General features: G+C 40.6%; 1 protein-coding gene across 1 annotated transcript in view; it reads right to left on the bottom strand.

Moving 5' to 3' along the window:
* Positions 1-4748: 4748 nt before the first annotated feature.
* The window catches only part of C1H11orf53 (chromosome 1 C11orf53 homolog), a 102356-nt gene continuing 87244 nt past the window's right edge, over positions 4749-19860 (bottom strand). Inside the window, exons 3-5 of the mRNA XM_040426245.1 lie at positions 12688-12730; positions 9281-9579; positions 4749-5147 (exon numbers count right to left, since the gene is read on the bottom strand). Coding sequence (XP_040282179.1) covers positions 4749-5147; positions 9281-9579; positions 12688-12730 — 741 coding nt within the window. The remainder of the gene's footprint in view (positions 5148-9280; positions 9580-12687; positions 12731-19860) is intronic.

Below are 19860 nucleotides of genomic sequence, written 5' to 3'. Positions count from 1 at the left end.
TTCGTGCTATGCAGCGCTTCCTTGGATTTGCTAATTTCTCGTATATTCTGTTTATTTTAAATATATGCAAGCAATCAGTTCTATCGTCAGTTCATCACAAATTTTTCATCTCTTACATCTCTGAGGAGTGGCATTATCTATTGGAGGGGGCCCAGCATCCAGTGATAATCTTCACCGACCACAAGAACCTTACATATCTGCAGACGGCCCAGCGTCTGAACCCTCGCCAAGTCAGATGGGCACTCTTCTTCTCCCGTTTTAATTTTGAGCTTCACTTTCGCCCGGCCGAGAAGAACATCAAGGCGGATGCTCTGTCTCGGTCATTTGTCTTCTCCGACCAGCAAGAGGAGCCCCAGTACATTGTAGATCCTGCTAGCTTGATCACAGTAGCTCCTGTTCTGGTAAAAGACATCCCTCCCAGAAAGACATTCGTGCCATCTGCCAAGCGAAAACATATTCTAGCTTGGGGCACAACTCCAAACTGGCTGGTCACCCAGGGAGCCGCAAAACCACAGAACTTTACTGGTGGCCCACACTGTCTAAGGATGTGCATGATTATGTGCCTGCCTGCACCATCTGTGCTTAGAATAAAGTCTCGTTCCTTTGGCTGGACTGCCCTCAGCTGCTGAACTTGCTAAACTGTTTGCGAGACACATATTCCGCTTGCATGGTCTACCTTGGCATATTGTTTGAGTCCAGTTTACCTCTAAGCTCTGGAGAGCCCTTTGCCGGCTGCTCGAAATTGAGCTGGACTTCTCTTCCAGTTGTCATCTCCAGACCAACGGGCAAGTAGAGCAGGTCAATCAAATATTAGAGAACTATCTCTGGCATTTTGTTTCAGCCCAACATGACAATTGGGTACAATTGCTACCTTGGGCTGAATTCTCCTATAACACCCACTCTAGTGAGTCTACTGGATCCTCTCCGTTCTTTGTCGTTTATGGACAACACCCTTGTACTCCTCTCCCTGTTCCTACATCTTCTTGGGTACAAGCTACGGATTCCTCTTGTAGGGATTTTTTGAAGATTTGGCGTAACACCAAGGACTGCATCAACAAAGCGGTGACCTGCATGAAAGCGAATGCAGACAAGAGAAGAAGAAAACCGCCTCAGTTCTCATCTGGAGATAAGGTATGACTCTCTTCTAAAAAAATCTGCTTAAGGGTTCCCAGTTTCAAGTTTGCTCCTAGATTCCTTGAACCCTTTGAAGTATTGAGGACGATCATTGAAGTGACATATAAGTTACGTCTGCCATGTGTCCTTGCTAAAACCAGTAGTCCTTAATCGCTTCTTGACGGCTCCTTCTACTCCAACTCCGGTATCTGAAGATTCTGGCAGACATTTGAGGTCCAAGACATCCTGGACATCAAGAAGTGTGGCAAGAAGAACTACTATCTTGGGGACTGGTAGGGCTTTGGTCCTGAGGCGAGGTCTTGGGAACCAGAGGAGCCTGATTAAAAAGTTTCTGTCTTGTCGTAGACTCAACAAGAGGGGGCGTAAGGGGTACTGTAACAGTGGCTGCTGTGCGCCGCTGTTCCCCTGCTTACCGCCGTGGTCCCGGGCACCGTGTTCAGCGGTGATCTGCGGCCAATGCTTCCCATTCACCTCTGCAGTCCTGGGCTCTGTCTGTGTGAGTGCTGTTGTTCTAGGATTCGCTCCACAGTTAGCTCTCAGCCCTGGCCACAGCATGCTTGCTACTTGTTCCCTACAGCTCTTCCTTTAGGGCCGGCGCGTGTCACTTCCTGGGCTTTATGGGTCAGGTCATGTGACCTCACTAACCAATCCTAGCCCTCCTATGCATATATAAGTGGCTCAGCCCCCTTCCCAGATGCCTCAGTGTCAGGGTCTTTTTGTCCTGCTAAGGTTCCTGGTTTCAGCTTGTTTTCTTGTGTTCCTGACTCGTATTTGTATTCCTGGTTCCTGCTACCTGTTATATCCCTGCCTGCTTGCCTTGACACTCCTGTTGCCGACCCGGATTGCCTGACCTGTACCTGTGCCGCCTGCCCTGACCTTTCTCAGGTACCTCCTGATCCGCCTGAACCAGCTGCCTTGTGTGCCTATCCTCCTCAATAGGTAGCGACCTGGTGTTCCCCTCGGCAAAGTCTTTCCACACCATCAGCGGTACTGTGAAGATCCAGGGGTTCACTTAGACAACGCCCTTAGAGGAGTTAGAACACGTGGCACAGTGGGTTCACACCCACTGGTTCGTGACACACACATCCACCATTCACTGACGTGTGAAACAGGCCTTAGTGTGAACAGCATCTTTGACATCAGTCTGCAATAGTTATTTCTATATATACTTAAAAAAAGAATAGTAACCTTTTTATAGTTAAAAACAAACTTTTTTCATTAGTGTGATAAATTTCCTTAAATTTAATATGCATTACAAGAAACAGATATAGCAGGGGTCAGAGTCAAAACTGACTGCTAAATATCAAGATGTGATCATCCAGCCCTCTGTACCTTTCAAATTCGAATGAATGCCAACTCCAACAAAAGTAACCTTTTCACTTTGTTTACATATTGTAATTCTGGGAGATATACACCCGTAATTATTTACAGTTTTATACATATCTCAGAAATACTGTCTGTCAAAAACCAATTCACCTGCAGTTGTAATTGTGAATTGTGATAAGTCAGAACTATTTTTTATTAGGTATGTTTTGACATTCTTTGGTACATTTGCACATTTAAATATTACAGCCTCTAACAGGTGCAAAATAATAAGTGAACTTATACCCTGTGACACAGCTAATATACCTGTAGATGTATTAATAAATGATTAAAGGCTATGGACACTTTTGGGTAATTTTTCGTGAAATGCATATATTTTTGGCTAGAAATAGATTTTTATTAATACAGTTTTATTAAAAATTGTCAACCATTTGTCTTCCGCAGCCACTATGTAGTCTCATACATGTCATCCTGCTGAATGTAAGATCAATCAGGTGAGCTTTCCTGAACTCATCTAAGCTGACCTCTATACAACTAAACAATATAAACTTAAAGGGGTTGTCTCATCTCAGACAATGGGGGCATATCGCTAGGATATGCCTCCATTGTCTTATAGGTCACACCGCTGGGACCCGCACTTATATCTGGAACAGAGCCCTGCAAAGTGGTGGCTGGAGGACTCCGGTCCGGCCCCCACCAAGCGCTCTCCTCATAGAAGTAAATGGGATCGCACTGCGCATCAACGACCACCGCTCCAATTCACCTCTATGGACTCAACGGAAATAGCCGAGCCTGCGCTCAGCTATTTGCGGCGTCCCCATAAAATTAATGGAAGGTGGTTGCGCATGCGCAGTGCGCTCTCCACCACTTTTGGGATGCCATTCTTGATATACAGTACAGACCAAAAGTTTGGACACACCTTCTCATTCAAAGAGTTTTCTTTATTTTCATGACTATGAAAATTGTAGATTCACACTGAAGGCATCAAAACTATGAATTAACACATGTTGAATTATATTATTAAATTGGGAAAACTTTGAAAGTAAGGGCTATTTGACCATGAAGGAGAGTGATGGGGTGCTGCGCCAGATGACCTGGCCTTCACAGTCACCGGACCTGAACCTAATCGAGATGGTTTGGGGTCAGCTGGACCGCAGAGTGAAGGCAAAAGGGCCAACAAGTGCTAAGCATCTCTGGGAACTCCTTCAAGACTGTTGGAAGACCATTTCAGGGGACTACCTCTTGAAGCTCATCAAGAGAATGCCAAGAGTGTGCAAAGCAGTAATCAAAGCAAAAGGTGGCTACTTTGAAGAACCTAGAATATGACATATTTTCAGTTGTTTCATAATGACTACCTCTTGGAGCTCATCAAGAGAATGCCAAGAGTGTGCAAAGCAGTAATCAAAGCAAAAGGTGGCTACTTTGAAGAACCTAGAATATGACATATTTTCTGTTGTTTCACACTTGTTTGTTATGTATATAATTCCACATGTGTAAATTCATAGTTTTGATGCCTTCGGTGTGAATCTACAATTTTCATAGTCATGAAAATAAAGAAAACTCTTTGAATGAGTAGGTGTGTCCAAACTTTTGGTCTGTACTGTATATATATATATATATATATATATATATATATATATATATATATAAAAACCGGACATCACTCCAGGTAAAAGACAAGTGGAAATTTATTCACCCATGTGGTAAGGCAACGTATCAGCTCATACAAAGAGCCTTTTTCAAGCCTTGAAAAAGGGCTTGAAAAAGGCTCTTTGTATGAGCTGAAACGTTGCCTTACCACATGGATGAATAAATTACAACTTGTCTTTTACCTTGAGTGCTGTCCGGTTTTCCTATCTATCTTCACGGGGTAAGCAGCTACACCCTTGGACCTAGCACCCGCCAGCTTTTCCTATCCAGTGCCGCCATCGTGTTCCATTTTATATATATATATATATATATATATATATATTACATACATACATAGGAACTTTATTGAAATATTTTTCACTGAGATCATAAAAAAACCTCTTAAATGATAAATTAATGTGCAAGTGTGTTTCAAATAATGTCCAAAAAAGTAATAAAAATTCGCAATCCAGTAAATGGTTTTATTCCCTAATCCGTATTTTTATATGGATGTAATAGTTCAAAGTTGCTAGCGGGACTTTAAGAATCATCATTTGTACATCGATAAACCTCTCTTGAACACATTTGGACAGTGATACTAATCTAAAAGTATGCTCTAAAATAGATATAAAACATTACGTGATGGAGTAGCTAATACAGTTTTAGTAATTTCTTCTCAGTTCATATGGCCCCCATACTGTATTGGCATCATCCTTTGGCCAAGAATTATCTTGCAGAGAATTTGTCTCATTTGAGTCCTCCGGGGAAAGGTGATGAACCATCTTAGGGGTCAGTTCATTGGACACTGTCATAAATGGTTGGAATGTATATGAAGAAGTGGTTGGAAAGTTGGTGGGGTAATGCACATCATCAAGAGAGTGCAGTGAGTAAGACTGTGTTCCTTGTGTTGAGGAAGACCCTCTACTTGCACTTCGGTAGTGGACAGCTCCATTTTCAGAGGGCAGGCAACTTGTAGATGATGATACAGTTTGTGATGTGTCTGTGCACAAAGTATCCAACTGGTTCATGGTGTCAGGAACTGTCTGCTCCCACGACTCTCTCTACGGAACAAAATAGACATGAAAAAATAAAAAAATAAAAAAGCAAATGATGTACAAACCATGCAGTCTAAGGCTACTTTCATACTAGCGTTTTTACTGGATTCGACAGGGTTCAGAAAAAACGCTTCCGTTACTGATAATACAACCGTCTGCATCCGTTATGAACAGATCCAGTTGTATTATCTTTAACATAGCCAAGACGGATCCGTCATGAACTCCACTGAAAGTCAATGGGGGACAGATTCATTTTCTATTGTCAGAGAAAACGGATCCGTCCCCATTGACTTGCATTATGGGTCATGACGGATCTGTTTTGCTCTGCATCCCAGGACGGAAAGCAAACCGCAGCATGCTCTCCGGTATTAGAACGGAATGCATTTTGGAGCATTCCGTTCTGTTCAGTTACGTTTTGTCCCCATTGACAATGAATGGGGATAAAACGGAAACGTTTTTTTCCGGTATTGAGACCCTATGACGGATCTCAATACCGGAAAATATTAACGATAGTGTGAAAGTAGCCTTAGAAATATACTTCTACAAGATATTGTATGTGCTAAGACTAAAACTAGTATCTTGTGTAACAGTGTTTAGCTGTGTACCATTTAGAGGTGGTCTGGCTATTGGTACAGTTGGTATATTAGTATTCTAGGTACAGCAGTGACTATGTAAATGTTTATTATGAATGGTGTCATATTCACTTATGATTGTATCCTATAGCTGTAGACCACACAATATAATTTGTATACTGCACTTCCTCCTCATAGACCTGTCCTTAAGTTTTGATACTACCAGACACACAGAGATGATCCTGTCATCCCCCTCATGCATCCTGGATTCTATGGGGGTCATTTATTAAGTCCAGTGTTTTAGACGCTGGTCTTAATAAACCCCTGTGCTGGTGGTGGATCTGTCCAAGTTATGTAGAGGCACTGACCTCTACATAACTTTGGGGTATCCAGCGCCGGTCTAAATGTAAGACAGCTCCCTTGCTGGCTTACATTTAGACCATTTTCTGCGCCTTAAATAGGCATAGAAAATTATGAATGAGACGAGCCTGACGGGCCGTACCATTCCTGGCCCACGCCATGCCCATTTTTTTTAGACCTGGCGAAGCAGGGAAAAGTCGCAGATTGTGGCGCAAATAACCTTTGTGCCACAAACTGCTCCAGACATACAGCTAATATAGGGGTATTTCTGGAAAGTAAATGACCCCCTATGTGTTTATTATTACAGATGCTGTGCTCACATAAAAATACCTAAGGGTACACAAGGGGGCAGTTAAACCACCCCTTGCCATTGCAAGAGTTTATTTTTTCCTACCTGTCCAGCTCTTGAATCACTCTTCTTGATCATGGAGAGGACTATGCATGGAGAGGACTATGCAGCTGTACAGTTATAGCTGCACAATCCTCTCAATCCCCTCCTTGCACTCATCTTTATGATCAGTGCAGAGAGGAAACAAGAAGCTTCTTTCAATGTTCAGCCAGTGTTTGGCTGGTTGACATGGGTTCTGAGGATTACTTGGGGTTGGCTCTGGATTCTCCTTGGAGCCCACACATTGTAGGCAAAATCCTGAGAGCATGGACCACCAGGGATCCTTACATTAACAGGTAAAAAACCAGGTATGCCAGCAATAATTGCTTTAGACCACCTAGGATCATTACATTAAACAGTTCACTGCCCTATGACATCCTCCCTGCCCTAGATCACCAACTATACTAACATTAACCCCTTTATAGTTCTACTCCACCATGTATACTGACATTAACTCTTTTATTGGTCTTGATCATTTGGGATCTTTAAAATAACCTTTTCATATTCGACCAAGTCCACAAAAGATACTGGAATTAACCCCTTCACTGCCCAGACCACCTGACGTACAGAAATTAACTTTTTTGCTGCCATAGGACACCAGGGATGCAGAGAATTACCTCTACTGCTCTAGACAACAAAGTATGCAGAAATTAACCCCATACTATCCTATACCACCAGGGATGTAGACAGTAACCTTCACTATGCTAGACCTGAATGCTTTTTAATACTATATACCTGAAAGCTAAGTGGGCCTGTATATCTGACTTCTTGTTATCATGGCACTGTACGTTGGTATATGATGCAGTTCTGTATTGTCTGGCTGAGAAGGATCTGAGCCCATCCTAACTACGCCCCTCACTAGCTACAAAGGCTTAGATTGGACATTGCCAGTTGCCGAGCATTGACATGCTTTACCATAGGAAGTATCCTGCTAGCGCCACTGCACAAGGACTAGAGACAAGTGTTTGCTAAGCAGTTCTGTAGGATCGGAAGGCAGGCCCAGCTTCTGTAGCCTGTCATTATAGCCATGTTCTGCAGAGTCTATTTCATATAACTGTGACTGGTCAGAAATTTTAACCTTAAAATTAAAGGGATGAAATGTATAATTCTGTATAGCTGGTGATCTGATGACAAGACTGTATATTGTACGTCTTTCATAAAGTGATAGATACATTTCAGAAATTGATATCTATCATATGTAAGCCTATGAAAAATGTTCATGATATGAATTATATGGGAAAAAAAGCCAGCAGTGTGCAGAGTGAGGGAGAATAAAAAAAAATGCAATTCTTTATCTGTGTATTTGTAGATCTGCCTTAAAAGGAAAACATCAGATGCCGTCTGACTTCATGACTCTGCTACACTATAGGCCGTGAACAAGGTCCGGGACGGATCGACACGTTGGCCATTTGCAGTGAAAACAATTGGGTGAAAAAAAAAAGGTCTGATTAACTTGCATTCAATATCCGAGTGCCGTAATTCCAGTTTCTTATAGTTTAATTGGGTTACTACCCCATCACAGAGTACCGGGCCCAAAATTAGTGGAGTGCCAACCATTCAGTATCATTTTACCTCCCTAAACCACTACTCTACCTTAACAGTTGACCTGACAGTCTTTCCAAATATGTCTAGTGAAAAAAAAGCATTCTTTTTAAACTGCTGTATGTAGGAACCTGTGAAGGATTAAGGAGATCTTCACTCTGTTCAGAAGACTCATGATATCTAATGTCCAACCCTACCTCTCTAGTTTTAAAGGGGTTGCGCCATGAAACACATTCTATATTTTCAAACCATCACCTGAAATGATCTGAATACTTTTGTAATTGCACATGATTAAAGATGTTATATAGCCACTGAGTTATTCAGTCTGTATAGCTCCTCTTTCTGTTTGTTCTTTTCCTTATCTCTTGTCCATCTCACTGAGGTGGTCGCACATGCTCAGTTTAAATCTTCAACTGTCAACAGCCATATCTTCTGTTAGAAGTTATAGAAGATCTCTGGATCCATGTGATGTACAGGGCTGGTTCTAACTTTGCTACAAAGAGATTGTCATGTACTATATGATGTCTATTATTATTATTTTTTTACGTAAGTCATGACATAACTCCTTTAAACGACATTCCTCTCATCTGCTTTAATCACCACCATACTCCTCCAAATCTCATGCGTGTGCTGTTGCCTTGTACCATATACAGTACAGACCAAAAGTTTGGACACACCTTCTCATTCAAAGAGTTTTCTTTATTTTCATGACTATGAAAATTGTAGATTCACACTGAAGGCATCAAAACTATGAATTAATTATATACATAACAAACAAGTGTGAAACAACTGAAAATATGTCATATTCTAGGTTCTTCAAAGTAGCCACCTTTTGCTTGGATTACTGCTTTGCACACTCTTGGCATTCTCTTGATGAGCTTCAAGAGGTAGTCCCCTGAAATGGTTTTCACTTCACAGGTGTGCCCTGTCAGGTTTAATAAGTGGGATTTCTTGCCTTATAAATGGGGTTGGGACCATCAGTTGCGTTGAGGAGAAGTCAGGTGGATACACAGCTGATAGTCCTACTGAATAGAGGATGGAGGATCTGACCTCATTTTACAGAGACCTTTATGGAGGAGCTGCTCCAAATTTTCTTGCTTGGTTATCAGCCCAAGGAAAAAATTCAGGCCAGCCTTAGTGTAATCTAATGATTTATGTAGAAATGGGAAATTCAGTTTATTAAAAAATGTTTTCTGCCTACAGTCAGCCCAGGGAAAAATAACTAACACAAAGGATTGCTAATTATGTATAATTGAGGACTATTTGCTATTTCTTACCAATAAATAATGTGATGGGTCTCCAGAGAAATGAGGTAGAAGAGGTGGCAGTGATGAAGCGCTGAACAGTGAGCTACTGGCAGATGATATTGACGAGCTCCTGTAGTCACCTATAACATCCGAAAAATAGGGATCCAGCAATGGTGGGTAGCTCTGAATAGACCCTGGCTCGCATCCTATTGATTTTGACCCCAAGGGTGACGAGTAGATGTCGGCTGAGTATTGCTTTGCAGTATGGAACTCAGATTCAGGAAGGAAAGATCTTCTTACTCCATAATATCCAGATAATACGGGAGAACCTAGTAGAAATTACCAGCGGTTAATTCCAGCCCATATTTAAAGGAAAAACCATACCATATGTAAACTACAATTAAGGAGGAGATGTAGACTCTCCTGACATGTCTGTTTTAGCGACTAGTAGCATCCCCCTTGTAATAACAGTTCCTCCAGATTCCATTCTTATGACTATATGTTCCATTTCTTTATTATTCCTGCTAGAAATTATGAATGAATTACTATCAGTCTGCAATGAAATCCAGCTGGGTGTTTCCAGGTGGGGGGGTGTCCCTGCACAGTCTCTGACTGGCATTACTGATTGGATAGTGTCAGACTGTGCAGACACCTCCCACCCCCCAAACTGGTAACACCCATCTGGACATTCATTGGAAACTGCTAGCAATTCATTCATAACTTCTAGCAGGAATAAAAAAGGAAAGAAACTATATGCTCCAGAATTGTTAGAATATGGGGAATACAAGTAGTTACTAAAACAGACATGTCAGGACAATGCAAAGGTTTTTTTGACAATTCAATATTGCATTACTGTGTTAGATCACATAAAACATAACAATTCTTCAATCCGAGTAATAAAAAAATCCTTTGTATTTTTTTATTTCATGGTAATCCTGTCTGTGATGATAATGAGATGACCGCTGAGAATTCATCTATATAGAACAGGAAGTGGAAGTCTTTTATTAGGCTCTGTGGCAGGAGTGAAAACTGCAAGATTTCAAGATTTTTGTTTAATGTAGTAATGGCATGGAAAATTAAAAATAAGGAAAACCACTAAGAATAAAAATAAAATAAAAAATAATAATATATATACAATGCTGCCCATAATTATTCATACCCCTGGCAAATTTTGACTTAAAGTTACTTTTATTCAACCAGCAAGTAATTTTTTGACGGGAAATTACATCTTTTTTTGGGTCTTCCACTTGACTTTTTTGTTCCATAACCCTCAGGATCATTTAAGAAATTCCAAATGGCTGTCTTACTGCGTCCCACCTCAGCAGCGATGGCGCGCTGTGAGAAACTCTGCTTATGCAGTTCAACAACCCGACCACATTAAAAAATGGAGAGTTTTTTCGCCTTTGCCATCACAACGTGTGACTACCCGACAGAAAATAACAATGAATCCACATCTTTGCACAGATTTGGCCTTTTAAAGGCATGTGGTCCTAAAATTTGGATCAGCTGAAAAACCGTCTGTCTCAGTTTAATCGTTATTTTCAATTAATTGAATGCTCAAAAAATGTTTTCTCTCACTCTCATTTCTTCTTGTTGCATGTTGAAGCTCTACTTGGAACCTTGTTAAGATCCAGCAATGTAAAATATGATTTTTTGGCCATTTTTCAAGTGGTCTTAAACTTTTGATCAGGACTGTTTGAGTGAAGCTTCAAAATTGTTCTGAGCATGACTCAGATATCACTATTTTATGGCAGTTATTTTAGAAGTGTCGGAAAACAATGCCAGATCTTTAATAATAATGAATAATATTTTATACCTTATGTATATTAAATACAGTGTAATGGTGCATTCACACGACCGTGGATCCGCAAAACACGGATGCTGCCTGTGTATGTTGTGAAATTTGCAGAATGGAACGGGCAGGCCATTATAGAAATGTCTATTCTTGTCTGCGATGGCGGAGAAGAATAGGACATTCTCTATATTTTTAGCGGGGCTGCGGAATGGAACAACAGATACGGACAGCACAAGGTGTGCTGTCCACATCTTTTTTGGCCCTATTAAAATTAATCGGTCCGCCCCCGTTCCGCAAAATTGCGGACATTTTTCTAGCATAATTTATTTTGCCATTTTAAGTAAATGTCCAGGTTACTTTTGCGATTTTAGATTCAATTTATTCATACATCGCTGACTTGTGAGCTTTTAGCTGAGCAGAATGGGCACAGGCATGAGCCTGCTCCGCTCAGCTAATCCTGGCATATGTGCTATGCCAGCATTTAGTCACGCTGAGAGGGCACAGGCAGGAGCAGCAAAGTATGCTCCTGCCTGTACAGCGTTTGGTGCGGTCCCCTTTGCTCCAGTACAGTGGAATGCGTACACCGCTGACAAGTCTGCCATGTACGAATATACTGAATCTAAAATGAGACAGGCACCTGGACTTTGGGTGACTATCTGTAGTGTTGATTTCGTGGACTTCGATCCAAATTTTAGGATAAATTGAATTTGTCACAAAGCCAAATTTCCTTGTGCTTCATGGTAGCGAATTAACCAGAAATAGTGTTAAGAACAAAAAAAATCATACTTATCTGATCCATTTGCTCGCGATGGGCTGGCTGCCGCCATCGCACTTGAAGATCTCGGCTGAAATCCCATGTGCAAAATCTCAGGCCGTACAAAATTTTGCGCCAGATCTTCAAGCAAGATGGTGGCTGCCGTACCGTCATTAGCAAATGGAATATGATTTTTAAAATTTTATTTTATCAGATGCTGCGATCATGTATGAATGCAGCTTCTGAGGGGAACAATGCCGTGGAGCAGCACAATCGCCGCTCCCTGTCATTGCACCCACTACTTGCAAGAAATGCGCTTCATGATGAAGTAATTCGTCACAAAGCTAATTTTTTTGTAAAATTCGGCGAAGCAGCCGAATCGAACTTTTTTGAATAATTTGCTCATCACTACCTATCTGCTTAGTAAAATGGCAAAATCTATAAATATATTAGGAAAAATATTTTTAGGCCATTTAAAACATTTTTTAATTTAAGTTTAATAGTCTTTTAAACTTTAACTCTTACACTTTTTAAGATTTGACTCTTTAAATAATGTATTTCATATACAAAGTAGTTAATAAAGTTATTTTTAGGAAAAAGTTTAAATAAATTGAATACTCTTTTAAGTATCCCTCTTAATTTTTTTAAGTTTTACTCTTTAAATAATGTATTTCACTTACAAATTAGTTAATAAAGTATAACAGAAACATTATTTTTAGGCCATTTAGAACATTTTTAACTAAAGTTTATCAAAAGTTGAGTTACTCTTTAAAAAAGTAAAAAAGATTGTACTCATAAAAATGAAATTAAATAGAGAATATTTCAAGGTCCGTTTTTTTGCCAGGGACTAGACATATTTTGATTTATATTCATGAAGAAAATACTTACTTGACATTTGGACAAATGGAGTCTGAGAAACATTGGTACTGCCCTGTAAATGAAAGACATGTTTCAAACGTTTAATTCCAGCAGCAATCCAAGTTTAAAACAAAATTCTAAAACAAGTAATATATCAGCTCCTTCCCAAATTCCAAGGAGCAGAAACTATGTAAAATAATAATATGCTAAAAATACAGCTAAAAATGGAAAAATACAGTATAGCAACGTGTAGGTTCTTCAACATCATGGGCCTCTTCTAGTATATGGCAGTGCGTAGACAATTCAACTAGTATGTGACCATGGAAAGAGAGAATACGGCACTCTATCTACCGTGCCATGGGCATAGCTATAGGGGGTACATAGGACCCAATAAGGATACAGAGAGTGGTGTCCCCACTCATAAACCATAACAACTTTCTAGTTTTCAAAATTCATAAAAAAAATTATGTTTTGATCTACTTGACTTTGATGGGGTATTTTTTGGCATATAAAGAAAAAAAAATTAAAAGTATACATTCTTTCATATATTGTTACATTTATTGTAGAGATGAATTTCTCAAAATTCGTTTCGGGACCTATTCTAACAATTCAGTCAGAAAATGCAATTCAGGTCCAAATCGATTCTACCCAAATTCAGAAGTGCTCCAATTGGCCTGAAAATTGACTATACACACAGCGGTATTGGAAGAAGTAGTGGCTTCTTCTGAACAAAATATACAAAAATTATGCCTTAATGGTGGCAGAATCTTGCTCCTGTTTATACACACATATGTTAATATCAGAAGAAACAGTGGCTTGTTTTGAACAAGCATCCAAAAAGTATTTCTTTTTTTGGGGGGACCAGCAGCAGTATAGTATAGAACATGATGGACAGGAGATGTGCAGCTGCATAGAGGTAGTTGTACCAACAGCAGTAACAACACAAGGCAGGAGATGTAGGGTAGTAGTAGTTACAGTAGGGGAAGTAGAAGATGTGGCGGCAGCAGCAGGAAAGGCAGACATCAGCAGTGACATTATTGAGCTGGGGATAAATAGCTGCAATGCCATATTTATGCATTGGCCTGAGCCTCATGGACATACACTACAGTTATGTCTGCTTGGCTATGATGATGCCACACTGAATACCCTCTCTGACAGTACACTGGAGGCTGGACAAGACAGAACACCTATAGCAAACTGGGCCAGTTCTGGCCACTATTTAAATCGGCTTTCCCATAAGTCCATGGAGTCAGGGAATAGTGTATATGCAGGAGAAAGGGTACAGTCCAGGTAAGAATGAACCTGGTTGTTCAGGCAGGCATATCTGTTTGCAAATGTGCATCAGCTTCATACAGCACTTGAAAAAAACTTCTATATCATGTTCATAAACCTGAATTGGCTGCTGATAGTGCTGCTGAAGCTTCTGCTACTTGTAGCAGAGAAGACTGACGGTTGGTGACTTAACTGGGGGGGGAGAAGGGCCTCTTCCTAGTCAGACATGTGGGAGGCAGGCATCTGCTTGAAGATAAGTTGCAGTAAGATGAGCACAAAGTGTATTCTGGCAATACAACAACTTTTCCTCCCATTTGAAATCAGGAAAACATCCCCCCATTTTGCTTTGATAGTAAGGGTCTAAAAGCATCGCTATCCCGTAGCCAGCATGCTTCTTGCCATGCTCTCCAGCGTGGCAAAGATAATGGTCATGGCCATTGTCATCATCCTTATCAGCCTTGTCCTCCTGCATCACCAACTCTCTTCCTCCAGTGGTAGTGCCTTTTCCTCCTCCATGGGACTTCATCTTTCTGGGTCTTCAACAGCTACAGTGTGGTCAGCAAGATGTGGAAGCTGTTCTTCTTCCACCATATCTTGTTGCAGCAGGGTAAATATTTGTTCTGATACAAATATCAATGGGGTGACATAGTTGATGCCACTGTTTTCTCTACTGACAAATCTGATGGCCTCTTTGAAGGTCATCAGTATGCGATACACATCCCTGATGAACTACCCTGCCTGAGTTCAAAATAACATGCTGTGGTGGTCTCATGCATGATATAATCATGGACCGCTTTACGCTCCTAGTACAGATGCTCCAGCATATTCAATGTGGAATTCCAGTGAGTTGGAAGATGATTGATCAAAGGCAGACCATTCTGTCAATGCGTTCTTAGTCACATAAAAACTGCTGAAGGTCCATGGCCAGCATCTTCTGCAAACCACAATACTTTTTTTTAAAAGCATTTTACCACTAAATTTATCATGTGCTCCGTGCATGTAGAATGTGTTAGTTGGCGGGGAGACATCCAATGGGAAATTTGCTGCTTTATGCACATTAACAAATGATCCACTGCATGGCTTCTCTTGCCCAGGCTCACCTTTCTAAAACAGCATGGAGATGTTTCAGTTTACAATATGAAAGGAAAAAGTTGAAGTGAAAGCAATGCTCTGCCATGTTTCTGTTGGGGACGGCAGGGTGTCCATTAAGGAGGAGGTGGATAAGCGAATAGTGTGGGAACTAGGCTGACACAAATATGGAGCTGTCAATATGATGGGACCTCGTTGCTGTGGTGCTATGTGATTGCTACTGTGCAAAACATTGACCCAGTGTGCTATTAAAGACAGGTACTGTCCCTAGCCTTAATTGCTGTTCCAGGTTTTAACGATTGTGTGCACTTTGCCGCACAGTGACAATGCCAAGGACCGACCCACATTCTCCACTATGTGCGAGTACAAGGAAGGGATAGCTTTTCTGGAGAAATAATGGAGGACAAGACCTGTTTAGGGGGAAAAAATAGAGCTTGCAGACAGTGATGGTTTGCTATATGCAAGCACACAGGAGAGAATGGATTTTTTGTAAGAAAAGATAAGATGTTTTTTTAAATTAATTTTGGGGATAAAAGGAACTTCAAGACAATTTTCATTTTTTTTTAAATACAAGACAAAACAATTTTAAACACTGTTGGTGAAGACACAAAAATCACAGGGAATTTTCTTCAGTTTAAAAAAAAGCTAACAAAAATATAGTAAAATGGAGTTTACAGACGGCAATGGTTTGGTATATGCAGGCACACTGGAGAGAATGTATTTTTGGAAAGACAAGACAATTTTTTATCAGTTTTGGTGGAGACAAGAAACTTGCTGACAATTTTCAGCTGCAGTCTAGATTTGCCATTGCAGATTTTTGAGTGGCAAATTTGTAGTAAATTTGAGTACAAGACAATTTTAAACAATTTTCTAGAAAAAAAATTCCCTATCGTAGAGGGTCCAAAAAAAGGTATGTTAAGTCACATGACTCTGATAAATCTATTTTACCATGTACCCGCATAGTATCTACATGTCTTATTCTCTGTCTGCCGAGCTTGCAGAGAGATTGCAGACAGCGATGATATGGCAATGATTTGGTATGCAGGCAATTGGAGAATGACAATTTTCTATACACTGCGTGCAGAATTATTAGGCAAATGAGTATTTTGACCACATCATCCTCTTTATGCATGTTGTCTTACTCCAAGCTGTATAGGCTCGAAAGCCTACTACCAATTAAGCATATTAGGTGATGTGCATCTCTGTAATGAGAAGGGGTGTGGTCTAATGACATCAACACCCTATATTAGGTGTGCATAATTATTAGGCAACTTCCTTTCCTTTGGCAAAATGGGTCAAAAGAAGGACTTGACAGGCTCAGAAAAGTCAAAAATAGTTAGATAGCTTGCAGAGGGATGCAGCACTCTTAAAATTGCAAAGCTTCTGAAGCGTGATCATCGAACAATCAAGCGTTTCATTCAAAATAGTCAACAGGGTCGCAAGAAGCGTGTGGAAAAACCAAGGCGCAAAATAACTGCCCATGAACTGAGAAAAGTCAAGCGTGCAGCTGCCAAGATGCCACTTGCCACCAGTTTGGCCATATTTCAGAGCTGCAACATCACTGGAGTGCCCAAAGGTGTGCAATACTCAGAGACATGGCCAAGGTAAGAAAGGCTGAAAGACGACCACCACTGAACAAGACACACAAGCTGAAACGTCAAGACTGGGCCAAGAAATATCTCAAGACTGATTTTTCTAAGGTTTTATGGACTGATGAAATGAGAGTGAGTCTTGATGGGCCAGATGGATGGGCCCGTGGCTGGATTGGTAAAGGGCAGAGAGCTCCAGTCCGACTCAGACGCCAGCAAGGTGGAGGTGGAGTACTGGTTTGGGCTGGTATCATCAAAGATGAGCTTGTGGGGCCTTTTCGGGTTGAGGATGGAGTCAAGCTCAACTCCCAGTCCTACTGCCAGTTTCTGGAAGACACCTTCTTCAAGCAGTGGTACAGGAAGAAGTCTGCATCCTTCAAGAAAAACCTGATTTTCATGCAGGACAATGCTCCATCACACGCGTCCAAGTACTCCACAGCGTGGCTGGCAAGAAAGGGTATAAAAGAAGAAAATCTAATGACATGGCCTCCTTGTTCACCTGATCTGAACCCCATTGAGAACCTGTGGTCCATCATCAAATGTGAGATTTACAAGGAGGGAAAACAGTACACCTCTCTGAACAGTGTCTGGGAGGCTGTGGTTGCTGCTGCACGCAATGTTGATGGTGAACAGATCAAAACACTGTCAGAATCCATGGATGGCAGGCTTTTGAGTGTCCTTGCAAAGAAAGGTGGCTATATTGGTCACTAATTTGTTTTTGTTTTGTTTTTGAATGTCAGAAATGTATATTTGTGAATGTTGAGATGTTATATTGGTTTCACTGGTAAAAATAAATAATTGAAATGGGTATATATTTGTTTTTTGTTAAGTTGCCTAATAATTATGCACAGTAATAGTCACCTGCACACACAGATATCCCCCTAAAATAGCTAAAACTAAAAACAAACTAAAAACTACTTCCAAAAATATTCAGCTTTGATATTGAGTTTTTTGGGTTCATTGAGAACATGGTTGTTGTTCAATAATAAAATTAATCCTCAAAAATACAACTTGCCTAATAATTCTGCACTCCCTGTATTTTTTAGAAATAAATTCTCAGTTCGACACAATCTAGTACAATATATAAGTGGTCCACAGCCTTTTTTGCACTAAGGACCAGTTTCATGCAAGACAATTTTCCCAGGGACCAGGTGGGGGGAAAGGGGACGGGGGTTATGGGTCGCTGGCAGGCTGTAGATGCGATTTTTTTAACCCCTGAAGGGTATATCAGACGCTGTTTTGTTAACAGCGTCTGATATACCTGCTACCTGGTCCTCTGGTGGTCCCTTTTGCTTGGATCGACCACCAGAGGACACAGGCAGCTCTGTAAGTAGCACCAATCACCACTACACTATACCCCCCCCTGTCACTTATTAACCCCTTATTGACCCTTGATCACCCCCCTGTCATTGATCACCCCCTGTAAGGCTCCATTCAGACATCCGTATGTGTTTTGCGGATCCGCAGATCCACGGATCCGCGGATCCACGGATCCGCAAAACACGGACACCGTGGATCCGCAAAACACGGACACCGGCAATGTGCTTTCCGCATTTTGCGGATCCGCACATTGCCAGAACTATATAGAAAATGCCTTTTCTTGACCGCAATTGCGGACAAGAATAGGACATGTTCTATAGGCTCTACAAAAATGCAGTGTTCACCCGATCAGGCCTGATCTTGTGTGCACACTTGCGTTCAGTCCGCCCCACCGCAGTGACAGAATTTTTTTTTCTGATCACTGCAAAAACACCGTAAAATTGCCGCGGCGCTATAAAGATCACTTTTGAGGGGCATGGCGAGTTCCTAGAAGATTTTTTTTTTTTGGCACAAGTTAGTGGAAATTGCTTTTTTTTTTGTTTTTTTGTTCTTTCTTACAAAGTCTTATATTCCACTAACTTGTGACAAAAAATAAAATCTCACATGAACTCACCATACCCCTCACAGAATCCAAATGCGTAAAAATTTTTAGACATTTATATTCCAGACTTCTTCTCACGATTTAGGTCCCCTAAAATGCGAGGTCAGTATAAATACCCCACATGTGACCCCATTTTGGAAAGAAAAAACCCCAAGGTATTTCGTGAGGGGTATGGCGAGTTAATGTAAAATTTTATTTTTTTGTCACAAGTTAGTGGAATATGAGACTTTGTAAAAGAAAATAAAAAATAAAAATCATTTTCCGCTAACTTGTGCCAAAAAATATATATTCTAAGAACTCGCCATGCCCCTCACAGAATACCTTGGGGTGTCTTCTTTCTAAAATGGGGTCACTTGTGGGGTATTTATACTGCCCTGGTATTTTAGGGGTCCTAAAACATGAGAAGTAGTTTGGAATCCAAATGCGTAAAAAATGCCCTGTGAAATCCTAAAGATACTCATTGGAATTTGGGCCCCTTTGCGCACCTAGGCTGCAAAAAAGTGTCACACGTGGTATCGCCGTACTCAGGAGAAGTAGGGCAATGTGTTTTGGGGTGTATTTTTACATATACCCATTCTGTGTGTGAGAAATATCTCTGTAAATTACAACTTTTTTATTTTTTTTATACAAAGTTGTCAATTTACAGAGATATTTCTCTCACCCAGCATGGGTATATGTTTAGGGGCCCTAAAGCATGAGAAGAAGTCTGGAATCCAAATGCCTAAAAATGCCCTCCTAAAAGATACTCATTGGAATTTGGGCCCCTTTGCTCACCTAGGCTGCAAAAAAGTGTCACACATGTGGTATCGCCGTACTCAGGAGAAGTAGGGCAATGTGTTTTGGGGTGTATTTTTACATATACCCATGCTGGGTGAGAGAAATATCTCTGTAAAATGACAACTTTGTATAAAAAAAATGGGAAAAGTTGTATTTTACAGAGATATATTTATCTCACACAGTATGGGTATATGTAAAAATACACCCCAAGGTATTTCGTGAGGGGTATGGTGAGTTCATGTAAAATTTTATTTTTTGTCACAAGTTAGTGGAATATGAGACTTTGTAAGAAAAAAAAAAAAACATTTTCCGCTAACTTGTGACAAAAAATAAGAACTTCCATGAATTCACTATGCTCATCAGCGAATACCTTAGGGTGTCTACTTTCCGAAATGGGGTCATTTGTGGGGTGTTTCTACTGTCTGGGCATTGTAGAACCTCAGGAAACATGACAGGTGCTCAGAAAGTCAAAGTGCGTAAATTCACATTTTTGCACCATAGTTTGTAAACGCTATAACTTTTACCCAAACCAATAAATATACACTTATTGCATTT

This window comes from Bufo bufo, chromosome 1, assembly GCF_905171765.1.
Source record: "Bufo bufo chromosome 1, aBufBuf1.1, whole genome shotgun sequence".
In the NCBI taxonomy this organism is placed as follows: domain Eukaryota; kingdom Metazoa; phylum Chordata; class Amphibia; order Anura; family Bufonidae; genus Bufo; species Bufo bufo.
This window is presented reverse-complemented; position numbering and strand designations above follow the sequence as displayed.